Raw genomic sequence first — 23,589 nt, 5'->3', positions numbered from 1 at the left:
AAAGTCCAGCTCCCCACATGTGACATGTTTCAGGGTATTCTAAGAGCTGTTCTCTCTCTCTCTCTCTCTCTCTCTCTCTCTCTCTCTCTCTCTCTCTCTCTCTCCTCTCTCTCTCTCTCTCTCTCTCTCTCTCTCTCTCTCTCTCTCTCTCTCTCTCCTCTCTCTCTCTCTCTCTCTCTCTCTCTCTCTCTCTCCCTCTCTCTCTCTCTCTCTCTCTCTCCTCTCTCTCTCTCTCTCTCTCTCTCTCTCTCTCTGAGGAGGAGAGCATGGAGGGGCATGGTAACTCATGCAGGTTTGAACGCTCGGCTGCTGTGTTTTCCTGAATGGGCTTTCTGTGAACGTAGACTATAAATATCTGAGGCACACGGCAGGTTAGTAAGAGGCCAGACGGCCATGTTGACGGCATATTTAACATCAGATTGTATTTCAAAGATCTGTTTGGAATTTACGTATGTTGTGTGTGAGAAATACTATGCAGCTCTGTCTTTGCTCTTTGCTCTGTGTGTGTTGTGACTGTGTGTCTGTGTAGTGGAGTGTGTGTTGTGTATGTCATTGTTGCCCCGAGTAACAGGCTCACTGAAAGAAGCCTATCTATAATTCATACTACTTATAATGCATTCCCCTCCAAGATTGTCTTGTCTGGAGTGTGTCTGACAGAGATCTGACTCGAACTTCTCCTCTCAGCTCCACGCCTCTCTTCTGCTCTCCTCTCATCTCTTCATCTCCTCTCCTCTCAGCTCCTCTCATCTCCTCTGCTCTCATCTCTTCCTCTCCTCTCAGCTCCTCTCCTCTCCCCTCCTCTCTCCATGGACAGAGGAGGGGAGAGGCAGGAAGAGAGGAGGGAGGAATGGAGAGAGTAAAAGGACAGTTTGTTTGTGTCCAGGTGAATATATTTCAGCTTCTTCTTTGTTCTGTTTGTGCAGACTCTGTGTCCAGCGAAACGGCCTTCCTGGAGGGACGTGGTCGGGGCGCTGGGGGAAGTCCTGGAGCTGTCATGTGACCCTGACAGCCCCACGCAGCCAATTGTCTGGTTCAAGGACGGCGCCGTGGTGTTGCCTAGCAACCGCACGAGTCTGCGCCAGCACGTGTTGCGCATCATCAACGTCTCGTACGCGGACGCTGGCGTGTACTCATGCAGGCTCGCCCACGGCAACGCCCACGGCAACGTCTTACTCAGCAACTACACCCTCAGAGTGACAGGTGAGGTACAACGGTGGTTCCCATGGCAAACTCTGTCAGTCTGTTCCCTCCATTCCTCCTCTCTGTCCGTCCTCTGTTCCTCCACTCTCTCTCTCTCTACATGTCTTTCGGTTTCTCTCTCTGCCTCTCTGTACCCCTATCTCTCTCTGCCTCTCTATACCCCTATCTCTCTCTGCCTCTCTCTCTGCCTCTCTCTCTGCCTCTCTCTCTGCCTCTCTCTCCGCCTCTCTCTCCACCTCTCTCTCTGCCTCTCTCTCTGCGTCACTGTCTCACAGCTGGGATAGGTTTTGCCTCGGGAGCGTTCTCAGAGAGGCTTGTCTGGTCCTGTTGGTCAGAGAACCAGAGATGTGTTGACCTGAACACTCCACCGTCTTCGACAGAAGGTCTATTTGTTCCGAGAAAGCCCAAACTGAAGCTGGGTTAGTGGGCTGGGATCTGGGGGCTGGGGTAGTGGGTTGGGGGGGAAGGGGGTTGGAGATGGGGGAGGGGGGCCTGGGGGTCACAGGGGTGTAAACGGTAGCTCGGGTCTGACTCATGGACACCAGCTGAGCTTGTTATTGACAACTAATTACAAAGCAATTATCTTGAAACGCTTCGTCATTGGAAACAGATGGGTGGCCAGGAATGAGAGAGTTCTCTGGAGCACACGTGTTTGCTGCGCGTCAGAACAGAGCTGGACACACACATACACACACTGCTATTGAAAAGTGGTTTAGTCAATGTGTGGTGTTGAAGGAGCCAGTGGATTTGAGAGTCTAGAACACAGTACAGGGCTTTAAGTTGAGTCTAGTAAATAGTATTCAAACACAGTATCGTTTATCAATAGGTTTGTTGCTTTAGATACATGATTAACATGCAAAATGTAAAGTTTTAGAGTCTTTTATTTACATTAGTCATTTAGCAGACGCTCTTATCCAGAGCGACTTACAGTAAGTACAGGGACATTCCCCCGAGGCAAGTAGGGTGAAGTGCCTTGCCCAAGGACACAACGTCAGTTGGCTTGACCGGGAATCGAACTGGCAACCTTCGGATTACTAGCCCGATTCCCTCACCGCTCAGCCACCTGACTCCTTTATTGAGTGAGACTGCAATAGAATCATGTCACAGAGAGTTGTCTCTGTCTGTGCCACTCTTTACACTCAGTTCACAGTGAAGCTGGGTCCTCACTCCTGCATGTGAACCTTGTAGGGTGGACAGGGCTGCCGGGAGTCCCACGGTGGTGCAGCAGAGTGGGGAGGGAGCCTTAACCAAGCCTCCTGGACTCAACCTGAAACAAGGTCATGTCATTGTGAAGCACTTGTGTGGTGCAGCAGCATACTGCCGTCTGCAAACAAGATGGAGGTGGTCAAGGGTGGAGAACGTGTGTGTGGAGAGGTGCATTATGGGAATGCTTCAGCAGTAATAAGGTTTCTAATGGCTGTGGAAATGTTTGTGTAACAATCTAGCCACTGCAACGCTGACGAGAACTGTAGAGTCATTCATGGGCTCTCAGTGGTCGCAGTCAGTGTGAACTGACTTGGGGGGGGGGGGTGTAAGTGTGTGTGTGCGTGCTTGCTTGCTAGGGAACACACCATTTGATTCTCACCTAGTTGTCGTGTTCCTGCCGCAGTTGTTGTTCTGTTGAGGCAGTTCCTGAAAGAAACCCTCATTCTAAATCAGCTTTTCAGAAGTGTGTGCTCGTTCTCGTCCATCAATGTGCGGCAGTGCTGTGGTAGCTGTCTATGTACCTGACAGTGCTGTGGTAGCTGTCTATGTACCTGACAGTGCTGTGGTAGCTGTCTGTGTACCTGACAGTGCTGTGGTAGCTGTCTATGTACCTGACAGTGCTGTGGTAGCTGTCTATGTACCTGACAGTGCTGTGGTAGCTGTCTATGTACCTGACAGTGCTGTGGTAGCTGTCTATGTACCTGACAGTGCTGTGGTAGCTGTCTGTGTACCTGACAGTGCTGTGGTAGCTGTCTATGTACCTGACAGTGCTGTGGTAGCTGTCTATGTACCTGACAGTGCTGTGGTAGCTGTCTATGTACCTGACAGTGCTGTGGTAGCTGTCTATGTACCTGACAGTGCTGTGGTAGCTGTCTATGTACCTGACAGTGCTGTGGTAGCTGTCTATGTACCTGACAGTGCTGTGGTAGCTGTCTATGTACCTGACAGTGCTGTGGTAGCTGTCTATGTACCTGACAGTGCTGTGGTAGCTGTCTGTGTACCTGACAGTGCTGTGGTAGCTGTCTATGTACCTGACAGTGCTGTGGTAGCTGTCTATGTACCTGACAGTGCTGTGGTAGCTGTCTATGTACCTGACAGTGCTGTGGTAGCTGTCTATGTACCTGACAGTGCTGTGGTAGCTGTCTATGTACCTGACAGTGCTGTGGTAGCTGTCTGTGTACCTGACAGTGCTGTGGTAGCTGTCTATGTACCTGACAGTGCTGTGGTAGCTGTCTATGTACCTGACAGTGCTGTGGTAGCTGTCTATGTACCTGACAGTGCTGTGGTAGCTGTCTGTGTACCTGACAGTGCTGTGGTAGCTGTCTATGTACCTGACAGTGCTGTGGTAGCTGTCTATGTACCTGACAGTGCTGTGGTAGCTGTCTATGTACCTGACAGTGCTTTGGTAGCTGTCTGTCTGTGCTGCAGTGCTTTGGTAGCTGTCCGTGTTCCTGCTATTAAAGCTCTCCTTGCCTCTCTCCAGATTCTCTGGCGTCTGGAGATGATGAAGACTATGATGGGGACACAGAAGACGCAGGTACTGGAAACGGTGTGTCCTTCATTTCATTCCTTCATTTCTCATGTCGTCATTACGCATCATTGCGAGACAGCTCACTGGGCCCCATGGCGCAGCTGCGCGAAGAGGCCGCCTTCCTGCTCTGAAGGAGGGGTTCTCTCTTCGACTCTGTGACTCGCGTTCAGTCTCATTCTCAAGGAACAGGGCTCATCTTACTTCTCGCGGAATACAAACGGAGTCTTTGAACCAGGTGGAGTGTTTGGTCTGTGGGGCAGCGTGGAGGCCGGCCTCTGGGACAGAGGGTTTATGTGTGGATGAACGTCTACCTCATGACTAAGCTTCTATTTCCCAGCTGAGAAGAGGGATTAGACCACATATTCTAAACCTCTCGGCTGCTTATGTCTGCTAATCCTGGGCTAATGACTCCACATACACCCTGGGACAGTCCCACACCGGAGGTACGGAGGAGGGAGAGACAGGGAGGGAGGGGGGAGAGACAGATGTGAGGTGGCGAGGAGGAGAGGGTGAGGGGTATAGGAGCAGAGAGGGAGAGGGAGCGGACCGGAGGAGGAGAGGGAGATTATGGAGGAGATGGACATGAGGAGGGAGGGGAGGAGGAGGGAGAGGGAGAGGGAGGAGGAGGAGAGTTTCAGCAGGAGAGTCGTGCAGGGGTTAGTCAGCAGGCTAATGAAGCCCTCAGTGGGACAGACTGCTGCTCACATGAGCTCATACCACTGAGTGTCCACCCCTCCCTACTTTTCACTCCCTCTCTCTCTCCCTCTCCCCCTTTCTCTCCCCTTTTCTCTCTTCCTCTCCCCTTTTCTCTATCTCCCTCTCTCTCTATTCCTCGCCCCATTTCTCTCTTTCTCTCTCTTTCTTTCTCTCTATCTCTCCCTCTCTTTCTCTCCCCCTCTCTTTCTCTCTCTCCATTTCTCTTCTTCTCCCTCTCCCTCTCTTTCTATCTGTCTCCCTTTCCCCCTCTCTCTCTCATGCGTGTGTGTGTATGTGTGTGGCATGTGTAACGTAAGAGCACAGCAAGGTGATGGTTCCCAGACTCCTTCGCCAGGAGGAGGGGGGGTGTAGTGGTCTAGGGGGTTCAGAGAGTGTGTGTAGGTGTCTGGGGGGGTATCTGGAGGGGTCTGTAGTGGTCTAGGAGGTCTGGGGGGTCTTGGAGGGGGTCTGTAGGGGTCCGTAGGGGGTCTGGGGGGGGGGGGGGTTTGTAGGGGTATAGGGGGTCTTCAGATGTCTGCAGGACTTGTCTGAAAGCAGGAGCAGGAATGTTAACAGGCTGTAATCTGTGCTGTGCTCCAGAGCTATGCAAGTATGTTTACCCTGGCAGCTGAGCAGAGGGATGTCCTGCCCCCCACTCCCCAGCCCAGATGGAGCTAACTGCCCCAGTGAAGGAGGAGTTATACTGCTAACTGCCCCAATAAGGGGTAATACAGTTAACTGCCCCAGTGAAGGATGAGTAATCCAACTAACTGCCTCGATGAGGGGTAATATAGCTAACTGGAGGGGGGTTATCTGCAGAGCTAGTTCCTGTGGGGGGTGTCCGTAGAGATGGGGGGCGGGAACTGTGGGGAGGGGGGCGGGGCCTGCGGAGAGGGGGGCGAGGCCTGCGGAGAGGGGGCAGGACCTGCAGAACTGGGCGACTGAAAGGGGGTGTCAGTGGAGATGGGGGTGGGGGGCTATTTTGAATCAAGCGAAGGAAGACCACACATTTGGTCAATCTGTTGTTGGTGTGTGTGTGTGTGTGTGTGTGTGTGTGTGTGTGTGTGTGTGTGTGTGTGTGTGTGTGTGTGTGTGTGTGTGTGTGTGTGTGTGTGTGTGTGTGAGAGAGTTTGTGTGTGTGTGTTTGAGTTTGTGTGTCAGCTGGTTCTTCTTAGCTAACAGGGGAGTACCAGACCAGCCCTCAGCTGTTCCTTTGCAACATGTGCTGTGTTTCTGTCACTGACAAGATAGAGGCAGTTCACTTTTTGAACACACAAGAACACACACACACACACACCTCCAGTTTCTGACTGCCATGCCGTGCCCCGCTTCAACCCTCCACACCCCCAGAGAGAACAATGATGTCCAGTCAACCCTGTCTCTCTGCAGCTCCAAACAGTTTCTATGTTGTTTCTCTTGGTATTGCTTTGTAGTTACATGGTTAACCTTGATGTAAAGTGTTGCAATGTAACTACAAGGTAGTCCATGTCACCTTACTGTAAAGTGTTATGTAATTACGTAGTCGTTACTTTAGCTTTAATGTAACATGTTTCCATGAAGCACCAGCAGCACTGACCGCTCTGCTCTGCCCCTCCAGCAGAGGCGCCCTACTGGACCAAACCAGAACGCATGGAGAAGAAGCTGCTGGCCATCCCTGCAGCCAACACGGTCAAGTTCCGCTGTGCGGCGGCAGGGAACCCCACGCCCGCCATCCACTGGCTGAAGAACGGGCGGGAGTTCAGAGGGGAGCTGCGGATGGGGGGCATCAAGGTGGGTCCTGACCCCTCCACAGGCCCGCTCTCACTCGGCCCACTCTCTATCGCTCCTCCTCTTCCCCCTTTCTCTCACGGTCTCCCTCTGCCGCCCCCTCTCCTCCTCTATCTCTCGGTGCGGTCCAGAAAAGGCTTCATGGGCATTAAAATGAAGTTGCAAACATTGCCAAAGCTCCCTCTCTACCGCTCTGTCTCCCTCTGCCTCGCTCGCTCTCTATCTCTCTTTCTCCCTTAACCTCTCAACCCCCTCTCCCTACCTCTCTATATATTTGTCTCCCTCTGCCTCCTTCTCTCTCTCTCTCTCTCTCTCTCTCTCTCTCTCTCTCTCTCTCTCTCTCTCTCTCTCTCTCTCTCTATGCCTCTATCTCCCTCTGCCTCCCCCCCTCTTTCTACCCCCTCTCTCTTTCTGTCCGTCTCCGACTCCGTGTCTCCGCTGTGCTGAAGCTTTATAAAGACATCTCCCAGAATGTGGAGCTGCCTGTAAAGCTACTCCCCCCCCCTCTCTCTCTCTCTACGGCCCAGTTAAAAACATTATCCTATCCCCACGCCCACGGTTGACCTTGGGGTGAGGTGTGTGGGGGGTGTCTGGCCTCTGACATGCCGCTGCCCCACCCTCCACAGCGGGGTGGAGGGTGGGGCAGCGGCCCTGGAGGAGTGTGTCTGCCCCCTGACAGCTTCACAATGGCCTTTTAAAGTCTCTATCGCCGTGCCTGAAAAGGGCTGATTCTGTGCTATGTGACGGAATCGTTTGTGACTCTCCCTTGTTGTTGATGGTGTGGCTGCTGTGTGCCTCCCCTGCCTCCCTGACTGCTGTGCCTCCCCTGCCTCCCTGACTGCTGTGCCTCCCCTGCCTCCCTGACTGCTGTGTGCCTCCCCTGCCTCCCTGACTGCTGTGCCTCTCCTGCCTCCCTGATTGTTCACACTCCTCAGCTCAGTGTGGTCCCACAGAGCGGTTTCAGATTCATGTGTTCAGTTTACTGGAGTTAGCTGGGGGGGGAGTTAGCACTGCACCCCAGGGCATCTAGCATCTCACAGGGGGAGTTGGTGCGGGGAGGAGGAGGGAGTCTGGGGGAGGATGAGGGGGGTGAGGTGGGGAGAGGGGGGGGGGGGAGTGTCCCCAGCCCCTGAGGTCCCAGCCTGTCTCAGACCGGCCCTGTCTCTCACGACGGCTGTTTTGTCTTCATGCTAAACTGCGGCGGAACCAGTTAGACAATCCTTGACAGAGTCATTATTGTGTGATCCTTGCCGTCAGCACTGTCTCAGACGTTTCACTGACTTTTCACTTTGGTGTCCAAGTCAAGCTTAAACTGGATTAAAACTGTTATGTTCTAATACTTTAAGCACTTTTTTGACACTGCATTCTCTTTGTGGATTGCCTGATTAGTTGTGACTTTCTGTAGGCACAGTTTCACTTCAGAAGTTTATTATTTTCACATTTTATTTGTATATCACGTTCTCCACAGTTCAACCTCCCTGTTTCCATATACAGTCAAATCCATACATATGTTTAATCCATATTTACACATATTTATAATAATCCATATGCACAGTAAGTATAATCACATTTGTCATCTTATTCGTTTAGTAGTTGTTGCTTTTATTCAAAGCAACAAATAGTGTTTATAGAAAATACTGCAGAGAATCAGTAGAGAAGAGAATGACTCAATGAGAAGGTCATATATACCTGTTTCCTGTCTCCGTGGAAGTCACCATTAGTCAGTATAGCTCAGTGGTAGAGCATGTGGATGGGTATAGCTCAGTGGTAGAGCATGTGGATGGGTATAGCTCAGTGGTAGAGCATATGGATGGGTATAGCTCAGTGGTAGAGCATGTGGATGGGTATAGCTCAGTGGTAGAGCATATGGATGTGTATAGCTCAGTGGTAGAGCATGTGGATGGGTATAGCTCAGTGGTAGAGCATGTGGATGGGTATAGCTCAGTGGTAGAGCATATGGATGGGTATAGCTCAGTGGTAGAGCATGTGGATGGGTATAGCTCAGTGGTAGAGCATGTGGATGGGTATAGCTCAGTGGTAGAGCATGTGGATGGGTATAGCTCAGTGGTAGAGCATGTGGATGGGTATAGCTCAGTGGTAGAGCACTAGATAGATCATTTATCTGCAGGTAAAGAGATTGCGTATTCAAATCCCCCTTGTATGCCGCTTTGAGTGAAAGTGTTTGCTGAAGTGCATACATCCTGGTACGGGTCAGGCTGGATCTGGCGAGCTGGCTGGAGAGGTCCTGCCTCAGGAAGAGAACAGAGCTGCCTGTGTCTAGAGGGGGGCTAGGGTCCCCTGGCCTCGCTCCCTGTTCTGCCCCCCACCCCCACCCCCACCCACCCCCACCCCCCTGCGGGAGAGTAAGCTCCTTAATAAGTTAATGCTGTTTGGAATCTGTCGGGATCGGAGGGGCTGGGATTATCACTTTCAGAGACGTGGGCTGCTGATTCCACAAGGGTTTGTAGAGGTGGAGGCAAGTGACATCCATGGACTGGAGATTTAGGATTAAAACATTGCTGAGTTACCCTTAGGTCTCTACTTTATTTACTTTAGTTATACGTCCTAGTTACATGGTGCTCATGTTGAGTTATGGGCTGTGCACTACAAAGAGTCCCAGAATATTGCCTTCTTTCAGATTTTTGGCTTCACTCACACACACTCACTCACACACACGCAGGTTCTCCAGCACATACACATGCCCGCAGACACACACACACACACACACACCAACACTGGGAAGCATTACCACAGCACAAGGCCCTCCTGTTGCTTCTGAGAACGCTCTCTGACTCCAGTTTGACTCGTGTGCGGGGGGCTGGGGGGAGGGGCTCCAGGGAAGGGAGGCTGTGGGGACAGGAGAAGAAGTGGGGGGGGGGGGGGTGAAGGGAGGGGCAGAGAAGAGGAAGAAAGGAGGAGGAGGAGGGAAGAGGGGTGGGGGGTTGCCAGCAGGCTGAGGCATGTGCTGAGCCTGGCCTATGTTACCATGCAACTGCAACAAAAAAAACACTGAGGCATAATATTTACATTGGTCCATTATTTTCCACTTGGGCATCCAAGAGAGGGAGAGTAAGACAGAGGTGGAGACAGAAAGTGTGTGAGCGAGAGAAACAGAGAGAGAAAGAGAGAGAGTGTGTTCCTCTTTCTCCACAATGACACACATTATAAGGGTGACTGGCCAGTGACTTTAGGTAAATGTTAAAAGTTTGTAAAAACACCAGGAGCTCCTGGTCTGTTTCCAGAGTTGGTGAGGTGAACTGTTCCATGCTGAAAGCCTGCTGACATCACTTCCTGTCCCCAAATATGTGACGTTCACAGCAGGGGTCAGCAGCTGGAAGGTGGCAGTAGCCCCCACCTCTCCACTGAGCTATCCAATCAGCATCTTTCAGGAAGAGGCTAACCTGTTCTCGGGGATTCTGTCTGTTGTGGTTTAGCAGCACCTAGGGGTCATGACCTTTCTGTTAGGGCTGTTGTGATCTAATCCCACACCCCACACCCTGACTGTAACATCCCTCTCTCCTTTCCTCTTTCCCTAAAGTCTCTCATTCCCTCCTTCCCTCCCTCTCTGCGTCCCTCTGCCCTCTCCTTCCCTGATTCTCTCTCTCTCCTCTCTTTCATCTCCGCCCACGCACACATTGAGCATCAAGCCCGTTCTAACCCTCCTCCCTGCCCCCCCCTGCAGCTGAGGCACCAGCAGTGGAGTCTGGTGATGGAGAGTGCCGTGCCCTCCGACACGGGCAACTACACCTGCGTGGTGCACAACAAGCTGGGCAGCATCAACTACACCTACCAGCTGGACGTCCTGGGTGAGGAGGGGGGCTGGAGGGGGGCTGGAGGGGAGAGGGGGGCCTGGAGGCAGGGGGGGGGGGGGGGTTGCTGGGAGGGGGGGGGGGTTGGAACAGCTCTGGAGCTCAGAAATTGCACAGACAGCGAGAGAGGCTTATCCAATATAAATGAAACAATGATTCAACCATTTATATGAACTTTTTATTCTGGCCCAATCAGAACGTGCCCCCCACAGGCCCATCCTCCAGGCAGGCCTGCCAGCCAATCAGACGGTGTTTCTGGGCAGGGACGTGGAGTTCCACTGCAAGGTGTACAGCGACGCCCAGCCCCACATCCAGTGGCTGAAGCACATCGAGGTGAACGGCAGTCGCTTTGGGCTCAACGGAGCACCCTACGTCAACGTCATCAAGGTGGGTGTGGCCACGACCTCCAGCCTAAAGCCTCTTCAGACCCGCCCACTCTCTCTGCCTGGTCAGGGCAGTGGCCATTGGGGATGTCTGTCACCCTCCGCTCCAGGATGGACGAGGACTGAGACAGTCGGTCTATGTTGTTCTGTTGCTGAGAACTGAGACTGTGAGGGGCTGGTAGAGAGGACTGGTGTTGTAGAACACAGCAGACTGGTGTTCTAGAACAGAACAGATTGGTGTTCGAGAACAGAGCAGATCGGTGTTCTAGAACAGATCAGCCTAGAAAGCATTCCTCTGCAGGGACTACACCCCCTAACCCAGCCACACGTTAAAAAAAATAAACGATTTTATTTGAGCAAGGAAGACTCCCATCGAAATAAAGAAGTCTCGCTTTTTTATTTGGTCTTTCTTTGTGGAGCGAGGGAGTAACAGTAAACATCTGGTTTGGGCTAAGTTAACTGCTGTGGTGGCGGCAGGGACGGCTTGCTAAGCGCCTCCTCAGCCTCGCCGCCTCTCATCTGCTGCTGCCGCCGTCTGAAGACGGAGTAGGGGAGGAGGGGAGGGGAGAGGAGGAGGAGGAGGGACGAGGCACCCGAGAAAAACCATGGAAAAACTGAGGGGAGTGAAGGAACGCGGCGAAGGGCAGAGTCAGCAGGGCGAGAGAGAGAGAGAGAGAGAGAGAGAGAGAGAGAGAGAGAGAGGAGGGGGGGGGGAGAAGAGAGAGGAGAGAGACAGAGACAAAGACAGAGAGTAGAGAGTGAGCGTGCAGAATGAGAGAAAGGAGAAAGAGAGAGGAGAAGAGAGGGAGAGAGAGAGAGAGAGAGAGAGAGAGAGAGAGAGAGAGAGAGAGAGCGTCGGGTGCCCAGACCGCGGCTCCACACTCTATTTTCGAACTCCCACATAATTGAAACAGTATTTAGTGAGATGCTTCACCACAGCCCTCTGAGGCCCTGTCTCGTGTGTGGTATAGGAGGAGGGGAGGAGCAGGGAGAGGGAGTGGGTAGAGGGACAGAGGAGGGGAGGAGGGGGGAGGAGGGGGAGGGGGGAGGAGGGGGAGGAGGGGGAGGAGGGGGGAGGAGCAGGGAGACGGGAGCGGGGGGTGGGTAAGTGGAACAAAATGTTTGGGGGGGGATGTTTTTTGAAGAAATGTATGAATAACATGTAGATGAATGGAAAGTGTGAAGCATGTGTGTCGAGGCCAGAGAGCAGAGAGAGGCTGCAGTTCCCCTGCAGGACGACGCTCGCCCCTCCTCTCCTCCTCAGTGTTCTGCTGACTCTACCTGGCCACCTCTGGACATGCATCAGTATTGAACTGGATTTAGATGTGATCATCATTCCTGTCATGTTTCATCCTTGCGTGGGATCATTATGCTCTGTAACATGTGTGTGTGTGTGTGTGTGTGTGTGAGCGTTTGTACATGGTGTGGGTCTGTGTGTGTGTGTGTGTGTGTATGTGTGTGTTTGAATACTGTCTGTGTGTGTGTAGATGTGTGCTTGTATGTGTGGGTGTGTTTGTATATTGCGTGTGTGTGCTTGTATATTGTGTGTTGGTGTGAGTGTGCGTGTGACTACAGCATGCGTGCTACCAGTCCGTAGCACAGCTCACTGTGCTATTTAACCTCCTTTGCAGAGTCTTGTGAGTGGGGAGACTGAGGCTCATGATCAGTTGACTCTGTACAATGTGACTGAGAGAGACGCTGGGAAGTACTGGTGTCGAGCATCTAATTTTGTAGGAAAGTCAGAAAATGCCTTCTGGCTAAAGATCTACCAACCAGGTAAAACTCACTGTCTGAGATCCCTCCTCTGTTGTCCTGCACTGCTCACAGTGCCTTGTGTTCCCAGGCTGGCTGGCTGGTGGGCGGGCGGGCTGGCTGGCTGGCGTATTGGCTGGCTGGTTGGCTGACTGGCTGGCTGGCTGACTGCAGGTTGGCTGGCTAGCTGGTAGGCTAGGTTTTTGGCTGGCAGGTTGCCATATCTGGTTGGCTGGCTGGCTGGCTAACAGGTTGGCTGGCTGGCTGGCTGGCTGGCTGGCTGGCTGGCTGGCTAGCTGGCTGGCTGGTTGGCTGGATAAGGAGTCCTATTTTGGACAGCGTCTGAGACTAGAAGTGTGTGAGTTTGCTAGCATGTCCCATCCATTTACCTTCCCCTGCCTTCTTGTCAGATCAATACAAAACACAATATAACGCCTCTAATTACTGCAGGAACTTCCAATGTCTGCCCTCAAACACACACACGCACACGTACACACACATACACAGACACACACAGATACACAGGGACACGCAGAGTGGTATTGATTTCTCCCATTGTGCAGCCATATTAGTCTACCTCTACATGAAGGACTGCAGCATGTGATTCATGGCTTTGGCTGGATGTCACTGTTCATTACTGAGCTGTGAGAACCAGCCATGGATGTCCTCCAGCCCCCCCCCCCCCCCCCCCCCCCCCCCTCCCGCCCAGGCCACAGAGGCCTCACCCCAGCTCCAGCCTCAGCCTCAGCCCCAGCCCCAGCCCCTCTCCCAGTGTGGTGACAGTGGTGATCTGGTGTGAGTCGTTCTGGTGGAGGGACCTCTCTGTTTGGGTGTCACTTCTCAGGTGGTGGTGATGTCATATAAGGGGGGGGGGGGGGGCACATGGAGCGCCACCCACGTGCCCTGCCCTTCTTCCTCTCCTGCTCCAGGTGTTGGTGGTGGTGATTCCGACTGGAACTTTGGGTATATGAAATCTCTTCCCTGTCTCTCCCCTGTCTCTCTCCCCCGTCTCCCCCATGTCTCCTGCCCCTCTCTCTACAGACTGCTGGTATCAACACTACTGATAAGGAGCTAGAGGTTCTCTTCCTGACCAATGTGTCCCTCGAGGACGCAGGCCAGTACACCTGTCTAGCGGGGAACTCAATAGGCTTTACTCACCATTCTGCCTGGCTGACTGTGCTGCCAGGTACACACCTCTCTCACTCTGTCTCTTTCTCTCTCTCCGTCTCTCTACGCTGCCAAGTACACATCTCTCTCTCTTCTCTCTCTCTCTCTCTCTCTCTCTCTCTCTCTCCTCTCTCATCTCTCTCTCTCTCTCTCTCTCTCTCTCTCCTTCTCTCTCTAGTGCCAGGTACACACCTTTCTCTCTCACTCTCTCCTTCTCTCTCTAGTGCCAGGTACACACCTCTCTCCTCTGCTTCTCTGGGCTCTATAATCACTCCTCTAATCCTTCTGATTGTCATGCCATTGGATCAAGGTGTATTGAAACCATACATAAACCCAAAATAGAATCATATATTACCAAAATTCTGTAGGATGTGTATTTTATTCAATCTGCTGGATTACCCTGAACAGCAGTTCTGTCTGTCAGACTGGATTACTACTCCCTGCCAGTCTGCCTCTGAGCCAGTGTTGTTAGCTGTTAGCACGCCATTGTTCTTTATTTGTAAGTCTGTTAACCAGCTCAGAAGAAAGCTTTAAATCTGTTGATGTTTCATGTGTGTGTCTCTCTAGAGAGAGGTGCACCACAGTTTCATTATATTTACCTACAGGAGAAAGCAGTGATTACATAATTGAAGACTTTCCAACTGAAAGCACAAGCTTTGCCAACTCCAGTGTACCTTATTATTGTTTGCAGTGAGGGAAGCCTCTCAGAACAGTCAGACTTCCTACGGTGCCGACTGACTAAGCCAAATGTAACTTTTCCACTCTTTATCATGGTTTCAATCCACACGGACCTCTGGCTAATCTGATCGAGCTCAGAACAATGATGATAGCAAGTGAGCCAAACCTGTTCCCCCCCCCCCCCCCCCACCCCCTCGCCCTCGCCCTCCTCCCCTCCCCCCCCCCCCCTCTCCTCCCCCCTCCTCCCCCCAGCCCCGGATGAGGACCCAGACAGGGAGGATGACTACGCCGACATCCTGATCTACGTGACGGGCTGCGTGCTCTTCATCCTGGCCGTGGTCATCATCATCCTGTGTCGCATGAGGATGGCCACCCAGAAGACCCCGCCCACCCCGCCTGTACAGAAGCTCTCCAAGTTCCCCCTCAAGAGACAGGTAACAGAAAGTAGATACAAGGTTCCTTCAAACATTATCTTCCTTCCTCTCCCTCTCTCTCCCTCTCTCTCTCCCTCTCTCTCTCTCTCTCTCTCTCTCTCTCTCTCTCTCTCTCTTCCTCTCTCTCCCTCTCTCTCTTCCTCTCTCTCCCTCTCTCTCTTCCTCTCTCTCTCTCCCTTTCTCTGCCTCCTATGCAGTGATGAGATAACTTATTTGATGCAATCATCATTTAACTTTCAGCAATAGTATGAGTTTACACACTGAGATATACACACTGAGAGATACACACTGAGAGATACACAAGGAGAGATACACACGGAGAGATACACACTGAGAGATACACACTGAGAGATACACAAGGAGAGATGCACACTCATGCTCAGCATGCACCCTGTGCTGAGGTCAGTGTGAAACGTGTTTCATGACTTGTATGGCCGTAACAGTTCATACCCAGGTCCTTGTTTCACCTAATTCCTTCGTGCCTTGGGAAGGCTTTCATAACTCTGACTAAATGTAGCATAAAAGCAGTTGGTATGTTGTCAGATCTGACTTTCATCTCCCTGAAATCCCATCTGGAGTTTTTCTCCTGCGTTTTCCTGTCACCCCAGTAGAGAAGACAGGGAGGGGGGGGGGGGGGGGGGGGGTAGCATACATGAGGGGGTGTGAGTGGACATGTCCGTTTCCAGAACCTTCTGGACATAGAAGATGGAGACCTGGTTGACAACAACAGAGCAAGCTCTTCATCATGTTGGACATTCCCCCGCCCCACAGCTGGATGATTAATGGAGTCAGAGTTGTAGATGCCTCCAGAACTGACTAGTAGAGACAGAGCTCACTGATGAATAGCTGCATCTTCTCGACCTCCCACAGCCCCCTCCGCACCCCTCCTCCCTTATCACTCCCTGTTGAGGTGTCACTCTCCTGCCCCTAGCGACACCCCAGCTCCAAGAGAAACACTCTGCTGTTGTGGACTAAGTGGTCTATTCTTCATGGACTTTATGCCAATGGAAAGAACCAGACAGTATACCAGTAGCCTGCTGTCTCTCATCCCTCACTCCCTCCCTCTTTCTGATCCTTTTTCATCCCTCACTCCCTCCCTCTCTCTGTTCCTTTTTCATCCCTCACTCCCTCCCTCTCTCTGTTCCTTTTTCATCCCTCACTCCCTCCCTCTCTCTGCTCCTTTTTCATTGCTTTCTTTCATACCTCTCTCTGTCCCCGTCTCTCTACATGTTCTCTTCAGGAACTCGAACAGTCTGGGTTCTCTTCAGGAACTAGAACAGTCTGAGTTCTCTTCAGGAACTAGAACAGTCTGTGTTTTGCACCCAAGCAGGTGTCCTTGGAGTCCAACTCCTCCATGAATTCCAACACCCCATTGGTCCGCATCGCCCGCCTGTCTTCCAGTGATGGGCCAATGCTGGCCCATGTCTCAGAGCTGGAGCTTCCCTCCGACCCAAAGTGGGAGTTCTCCAGAAGCAGGTGAGAAGGTCTGCTGCACAACCCCTCCAGAACCACTCTGCTGCAGTCGGAGAGCTTGGAGAGCTCATTCGATGCAGCAGAGAGCATGGCTGGGTGTTTGTGTGTTGAATGACTTGGTGATTGACGCAGCGTTTGGTATTTGTATGACACTTTGGGTAAAAGTGTCCGCTAAATAAATAAGCCATGAGCGTGGTGAGCGAGCCTGAGCTGCTGTGTTGCAGGCTGACCCTGGGCAAGCCTCTGGGGGAGGGCTGCTTCGGCCAGGTGGTGATGGCCGAGGCCATCGGCATCGACAAGGAGAAACCCAACAAGCCGCTCACTGTTGCTGTGAAGATGCTGAAAGGTTTGTCAGGACGCCTAGAGTCAGTGCCGGGCCAGGAGGCCAGGCTAACTATTTACTGTAGCAATGGTTAAAGATCTTAAGTATCAGAGCCTTCTTCAATGTGACTGTTCTTCTCTCTCTTTCACATTCGGCCCTCTCCCCAGATGATGCTAGTGATAAGGACCTGTCAGATCTGGTATCGGAGATGGAGATGATGAAGATGATTGGGAAGCACAAGAATATCATTAACCTGCTGGGGGCGTGCACACAGGACGGTGAGCTGATGGGCTGAAGTGTGTGTGTGCGTGGGGGGGGGGGGGGGGGTGCGTGTCTGTGTGTGTGGGGGGGGATGTGGGTGTGTGTAGGTGTGCAGGGCCCTGTAGGTACCAGTGTGAAACTGGTGTGTGTATATCAGTGTGTAACCGGTGTATGTGTGTGTATGTGTGTGTGTGTGTGTGTGTGTGTACAGGACCACTGTATGTGCTGGTGGAGTACGCCTCCAAGGGGAACCTGAGGGAATACCTGCGTGCCCGCCGCCCCCCTGGTATGGACTACTCCTACTCCTTCGACACCTGCAAGATTCCTGAGGAGCAGCTCACCTTCAAGGACCTGGTCTCCTGCGCCTACCAGGTGGCCCGGGGAATGGAATACCTGGCCTCGCAGAAGGTATACACACACACACACACACACACATGCACCAACACACACCTTTAAGAGAGTAACTGAACACTCACCTGGACCACCACTCGGTAGAGAAGTCTGCTGACACGTCTGTGTTGGATGTCATTAGTGTATCCATAGAGACCTGGCGGCCAGGAACGTTCTGGTGACGGAGGACAACATCATGAAAATCGCTGACTTCGGCTTGGCCAGAGACGTGCACAACATAGACTACTACAAGAAGACCACCAACGTGAGTGTCCACCCAACCTCCACTCACAGACACAGACCACCTCACTACCTTGAGTCTCAGTACCTGGTCTGGTCTGGCCCGGCCCGGCCTGGTCTCTTGGGCAGGTTGTGCTGACGCTGCTGTTGTGTGTCCGCAGGGTCGTCTGCCTGTGAAGTGGATGGCCCCCGAGGCGCTGTTCGACAGGGTGTACACCCACCAGAGCGACGTGTGAGTTCCCGCCCCTCTGCGTTTCACAGCCACGCAGGCAGAACACGTTAGCATCAAACACGGAGCTGTGCGTGTGAATATGGATTTATCGCGTTCCCTCCTCGTCCCTGGTTATCTCCGCTGGCTCTCATCTGTGCTGGATGATAATCCTGGGCTCTTTGTATATCAGCACAACATTCCAGACGCTGTTTGTACTGTAATCTTTGTGCGTGACAACACAGAGAGAGAGAGAGATGGATTACAGGCCTCCATCCTCTCCTTGTGCTATCAGTAAATCCTTGCTGTACCATTACTCCCAGTCTTTATTCCTAAAGACATTTCGAGAATATTTCAAAGGCTCAAACAAGCTTTTTCCAAGGTCCATTTGGATGTGATTGCTCCCATATTTGTCACGATAAATTGTAGGCAAGGGGTTTAGGGTGAGATTCGGGGTAAGGAGTTTGGGTGAGGGATGAGAGAGGCAGGGGGAGATGGGGAGAAAGCAGGGGTTTATACTGGTAGAAATGTCAAGCGGCATTACAGAGAAAGGGAGAAATACAGTAGCTCTCAGGCATCAGACTCAAGCTGCTTTTCCAATGCATGACTCGTTTCAGGTATTTTGTTTTGCACCGCAGATAGTACCTCCAGAAAAATGTAGCTAGTCGTCATTGCAAAGCTGCTTGAAACTGCCGGTTTGTCGGTTTGGTATTGCGTCAGGCAGTTTGGAAACTAGATGGAGGTACTAGGTGCCAGGAACAAGGTACCAGATTTGCCTGATGAAAAAGTTGATGCATGCTGAGGCAGACCAGGATATAGAGGCAGTGCATACTGGGGCAGCAGAGTGGAGGCAGAAGCAGAGCACACTGAGGCAGCAAAGTAGAGGCAGAGTTGAACTGCTCACCCTCTACTCACACTCAACCATGATGAACTGCTACTGAGACAACATACACATTCGTCTGTGTGTCTTTGTATAGCTGTGTGTACGTGCATGTGGGTGTATGTGTGTGTTTCCGTGCATGTGTGTACGTGTGTGTGTGGGTCCGTGCATGTGTGTGTGTGTGTGTGTGTGTATAAGTAGCGCCAGGTTTTCACCCTCTGGACAGGAGCATGGATAATTAGATTATTCTTGCTGAGGGGGGTTGAGGGGGGGTGGCAGATTGTGGAGGGCCAAACAATAGCAGGCCAGTTTAACAGCCCTCCTCTGTTTACTCAGCTACTTAGCAAAAATCACCAGCACACTGCTGGAATGTTCTGTTAGAGAGAGAGAAAGAGAGAGAGAGAGAGAGAGAGAGAGAGAGAGAGAGAGAGAGAGAGAGAGAGAGAGAGAGAGAGAGAGAGAGAGGGAGGAGGGAGGGAGGGAGGGAGGGAGGGAGGGAGGGAGGGAGGGAGGGAGGGAGGGAGGGAGGGAGGGAGGGAGGGAGGGAGGGAGGGAGGGAGGGAGGGAGGGAGGGAGGGATGGCTGAGCACAGGTCAGTACACCATGGATGTGTGCACGCTCACCACACCACATAGGCGGTCTATTGTGAGCTATAGCCTCGCAGTGTGCTAACAGTGTTGCTGGTGTGAGCTAGCCTCGCAGTGTGCTAACAGTGTTGCTGGTGTGAGCTAGCCTCGCAGTGTGCTAACAGTGTTGCTGGTGTGAGCTAGCCTCGCAGTGTGCTAACAGTGTTGCTGGTGTGAGCTAGCCTCGCAGTGTGCTAACAGTGTTGCTGGTGTGAGCTAGCCTTGCAGTGTGCTAACAGTGTTGCTGGTGTGAGCTAGCCTCGCAGTGTGCTAACAGTTAACAGTGTTGCTGGTGTGAGCTAGCCTTGCAGTGTGCTAACAGTGCAGCTGATCCCCAGGTGGTCGTATGGAGTGCTGCTGTGGGAGATCTTCACCCTGGGGGGGTCTCCCTACCCAGGAATCCCAGTGGAGGAGCTCTTCAAGCTACTGAAGGAGGGGCATCGCATGGACAAGCCTGCCAACTGCACCCACGAACTGTACGTCAAATACACAGTAGTAATATACAGTAAAGTAATATACAGTAATATACTGTATAATTAATAATAATAGTAACACTACTAGTTGTAGTAGTACTGTACTAGTGGTACTTTCTACTTATTTATAGTAATACTGTACAGTTGTGGCAGTGCTACATAGCAGTATTAAAACTATACAGTAGGCTATACTTAGTTGTAGTAATGCTGTATAGCAGTAGTAATGCTGTGTAGCAGTAGTTATGTAGTAATTCTTTATTTTGCTGCTTTATTATTTTTTTTGCTGCTTTTAATGTCTTGTGTACCCCTGTACGGTGTCCTTGAGTGCCGAGAAAGGCGCCTTGAATCAAATGTATTATTGTGAATGCTGTGTGCCCTGCGCAGGTACATGATCATGAGGGAGTGCTGGCACGCTGTCCCCTCCCAGAGACCCACCTTCAGACACCTGGTGGAGGACCAGGACCGCGTGCTCACCATGACCACCACAGACGTGAGCTCTCCTCCCCCCTGAACCTCACGCTCACCCTCCGCCCCCTACTCTCACCCTTTACCCCTAACCCTCACCTCCTTACCCTCATCCCCTACTCTCACGCTCACCCTCGGCCCCCTACTCTCACCCCTACCCCTAACCCTCACCTCCTTACCCTCATCCCCTACTCTCACCCTCACCCTCGGCCCCTACTCTCACTCTCACCCCTACCCCTAACCCTCACCTCCTTACCCTCACCCCCTACTCTCACCCTCACTCTTACCCCTTCGTCTTCACCCTGACCATAAGGTGAAGCTACCAGGTGTCGTGATAGAGGATGCTACCAGGTGATGCTACCATGTGTACTAAACCCCCCCCCCCCCCCCCCACAGGAGTACCTGGATCTGTCCGTGCCATTCGAGCAGTACTCCCCAGCCTGCCAGGACTCCAGCAGCACCTGCTCCTCCTCGGGGGATGACTCTGTGTTTGCCCCCGACCCCCTCCCTGACCACCCCTGCCTGCCCAAGCAGCACCAGACTAACGGGGTCGTCCGGACTTAAACTCCGGGAGGGGGGGTGGGTGGTGGTCAGGATCTGCTCCCCACCTCCTCCTCGCCACATGGCAGCAATACTCCCCAGTCTCCTCCTCATGCCAGCCCTGCCAACTGGGCGGAGGAAGAGTCTGATCATTTGAAGGATGTTTTTTTCTTTCTTTTTTTTTTCTTCATCAAAGATTATATTTTTGTACTTGGCCAGTGTTTTGGTATTGACAGAGTATAGGGAGAAACCATCTGTGCCTATAGAAAAGAGAGGACCAGACCACGGGCACTGGACAACACTGCTAACGTGCACTGTACCAGCAGAGCCAGAAACCAAGTTCTTCCGATGACACTCTGATCTCACCCCCTCCTCAGCACAGCCGAAGCTTCTGTCTTCCTGGAACAGAGACCAGTGTTTTAGTCAAGGTTGTTGATAGGAGTGACTCTTAGCATTGGGGGTTTTATATGCATCTAAAATGTTTTTATTTGTAAATATATAAATGCAAATATGTATCATATTGCTGGCAAAACAGCCATGTGCTTAAAATGAAAAAAAATGTAAACGTTGTAGAATCAAAGCATTGCAATCTAGAATACACTGTCTTGATCATGTAAACATTTATTCATTTAAATTGATAGAAAGGGTTTATTTGATTGATTAACATGTATATTTGTAAAGATATTTATAGACTTAACATGTGTTTCTAAAGTTTGAGAAACACAGTTTAGAAGTTTTGTAATGTATGCAAAGATTTTTATTTCAATTTTGTAACTTATTTTACAGCAGAACAGCATTATTGTTTTCACATCTGGTTGATTTCACTTCTCTGGTTTTTAATCCATATTTTGTTTACAGTCAAGAGAATGTAGGGAACATGCAGACAAGCAAAAACCCAGATTTACATCATGAAAGTAAAGGATGGGATTGAGTGTTCACCTTGTTTAAAAAGTTAATGTGCAGTTAATGTCCCTCTGTGGGGCTGATATGAATGAAGACTTTCTAGGTGGTCCATCCATCACGTAGCAAATCTCTGCTAAAGCAGTAACTGCATCGTGATAATAGTGTTCATCATGTGTCTGTCTGCTTGTCTGCCTGTCTGTCTGTCTGCCTGTCTATCTGTTTGTCTGTCTGTAAGTCATGTGCCAACACAGGGTGACGATTTTAAGAACAAAATGTTGAAAAAGTGCTAAATGATGCTACAGCATAGTTAATCAAGAATGTGCCAAATCAGTCTTAATTGTATTTATGTAGGAGTGGTGTTATGCGAAGCCATCCTGCTCTGTGGTGGAACAGAGTCATGTGGGGCCGGGAGGGCAGGAGCGGATTATGGGATTGGCAGATTCCCTGAATATGCAGCCCTCTGGCTGACCCCAGACAGCCCTCTAGCTGACCCCAGACAGCCCTCTGGCTGACCCCAGACAGCCCTCTAGCTGACCCCAGACAGCCCTCTAGCTGACCCCAGACAGCCCTCTGGCTGACCCCAGACAGCCCTCTAGCTGACCCCAGACAGCCCTCTAGCTGACCCCAGACAGCCCTCTAGCTGATCCCAGACAGCCCTCTGGCTGACCCCAGACAGCCCTCTAGCTGACCCCAGACAGCCCTCTAGCTGATCCCAGACAGCCCTCTAGCTGACCCCAGACAGCCCTCTGGCTGACCCCAGACAGCCCTCTAGCTGACCCCAGACAGCCCTCTAGCTGACCCCAGACAGCCCTCTAGCTGATCCCAGACAGCCCTCTAGCTGACCCCAGACAGCCCTCTAGCTGACCCCAGACAGCCCTCTAGCTGACCCCAGACAGCCCTCTGGCTGACCCCAGACAGCCCTCTAGCTGACCCCAGACAGCCCTCTAGCTGACCCCAGACAGCCCTCTAGCTGATCCCAGACAGCCCTCTGGCTGACCCCAGACAGCCCTCTAGCTGACCCCAGACAGCCCTCTAGCTGATCCCAGACAGCCCTCTAGCTGACCCCAGACAGCCCTCTAGCTGACCCCAGACAGCCCTCTAGCTGACCCCAGACAGCCCTCTGAAGGCGCAGACACCCGATACTACCTACTGGCTCCTGCTGGGAACCACAGCAGATCCCATGTACATGTGCTTCATTTTCACAGACCTGCCATGGTTCCATTCTATAAGTGCCTGGAATCTTTGAGGGGATACATTTATTAGATGCAATCACGTTTGAATGTTTGAGTGGACAGAACGCTGGATCTGATGAAGCTGGTGAGGTTGATATTTATTCTTCCCCACTGGGTCGAAGCTGTCCCTATGGTGAGAGACCTTTACTACAATCTGATCTGATTCTTTTTCTGGAGAGCCTGAAGTACTTCTTGAGCATTCCTGTGGAGCTGTCTGTCTGTCTGTCTGTCTGCTCTGTTCTGTTCTGTTCTGTTCCTGCCTGTGTGCTGATGCCAAGCTTCATACCAGGAAGTTGCAGCAGTATAACAGGGAGCTCGAGCAGTGTAACAGGAAGCTCCAGCAGTGTAACAGGAAGCTCCAACAGTGTAACAGGAAGCTCCAGCAGTATAACAGGAAGTTACAGCAGTATAACAGGAAGTTACAGCAGTATAACAGGAACATTGTGTTCTAATGGGCCTCCAGCTGCTCCCACTGCTTAATAATTGTTGTATTTCTCAAGCTGAGCCTGAGGTGAAAGTTTACAAGCTGAGCCTGAGGTGAAAGTTTACAAGCTGAGCCTGAGGTGAAAGTTTAAACAGATCCAGGCTGGTGTCTAACAGGTGTCACTGCGTAGCTCATCAGTATCACTACCTCCCTCACTTCCTGACTCTCCCTCTCCAACTCTGGCCCCACCGACTCACTCCCACAACTGACCACCTCTCAGCAACTCTGCTTTAGCCTGCCATTTGCTGATTGCTGTTGGGCTGCATCCACTTGCAGTAGTCAAACCTTTTCAGCTCAGTTCTGCTTGGTTCACTGCAGGTCTGAGATAGAGAACATTGTTTCTGTCTCTGAAACGTAAGCTGTGTATGATAGGCTGTTTGTTTGGAGGTGTGGCCTGTTTGCAATGTCAATTCACTGCAGCTGTGACACCATGAGATATTATAACTTAATTTATAGTTGTATGTACATG

General features: G+C 51.7%; 1 protein-coding gene across 1 annotated transcript in view; it reads left to right on the top strand.

Annotated features, from left to right (window-relative positions):
- Positions 1–22,094, top strand: part of fgfr3 (fibroblast growth factor receptor 3) — a 23,688-nt gene extending 1,594 nt beyond the window's left edge. The window contains 17 exon segments of the mRNA XM_067243344.1: positions 924–955; positions 957–1,200; positions 3,890–3,943; positions 6,231–6,403; positions 10,083–10,206; positions 10,406–10,596; positions 12,224–12,368; positions 14,442–14,623; positions 15,951–16,099; positions 16,321–16,442; positions 16,586–16,696; positions 16,891–17,087; positions 17,212–17,334; positions 17,471–17,541; positions 19,362–19,499; positions 19,881–19,986; positions 20,358–22,094. Coding sequence (XP_067099445.1) covers positions 924–955; positions 957–1,200; positions 3,890–3,943; positions 6,231–6,403; positions 10,083–10,206; positions 10,406–10,596; positions 12,224–12,368; positions 14,442–14,623; positions 15,951–16,099; positions 16,321–16,442; positions 16,586–16,696; positions 16,891–17,087; positions 17,212–17,334; positions 17,471–17,541; positions 19,362–19,499; positions 19,881–19,986; positions 20,358–20,525 — 2,330 coding nt within the window. The 3' untranslated portion in view covers positions 20,526–22,094.
- Positions 22,095–23,589: the final 1,495 nt, after the last annotated feature.

The sequence above is a fragment of the Osmerus mordax genome, chromosome 9 (assembly GCF_038355195.1).
Source record: "Osmerus mordax isolate fOsmMor3 chromosome 9, fOsmMor3.pri, whole genome shotgun sequence".
Lineage (NCBI taxonomy): Eukaryota > Metazoa > Chordata > Actinopteri > Osmeriformes > Osmeridae > Osmerus > Osmerus mordax.
This window is presented reverse-complemented; position numbering and strand designations above follow the sequence as displayed.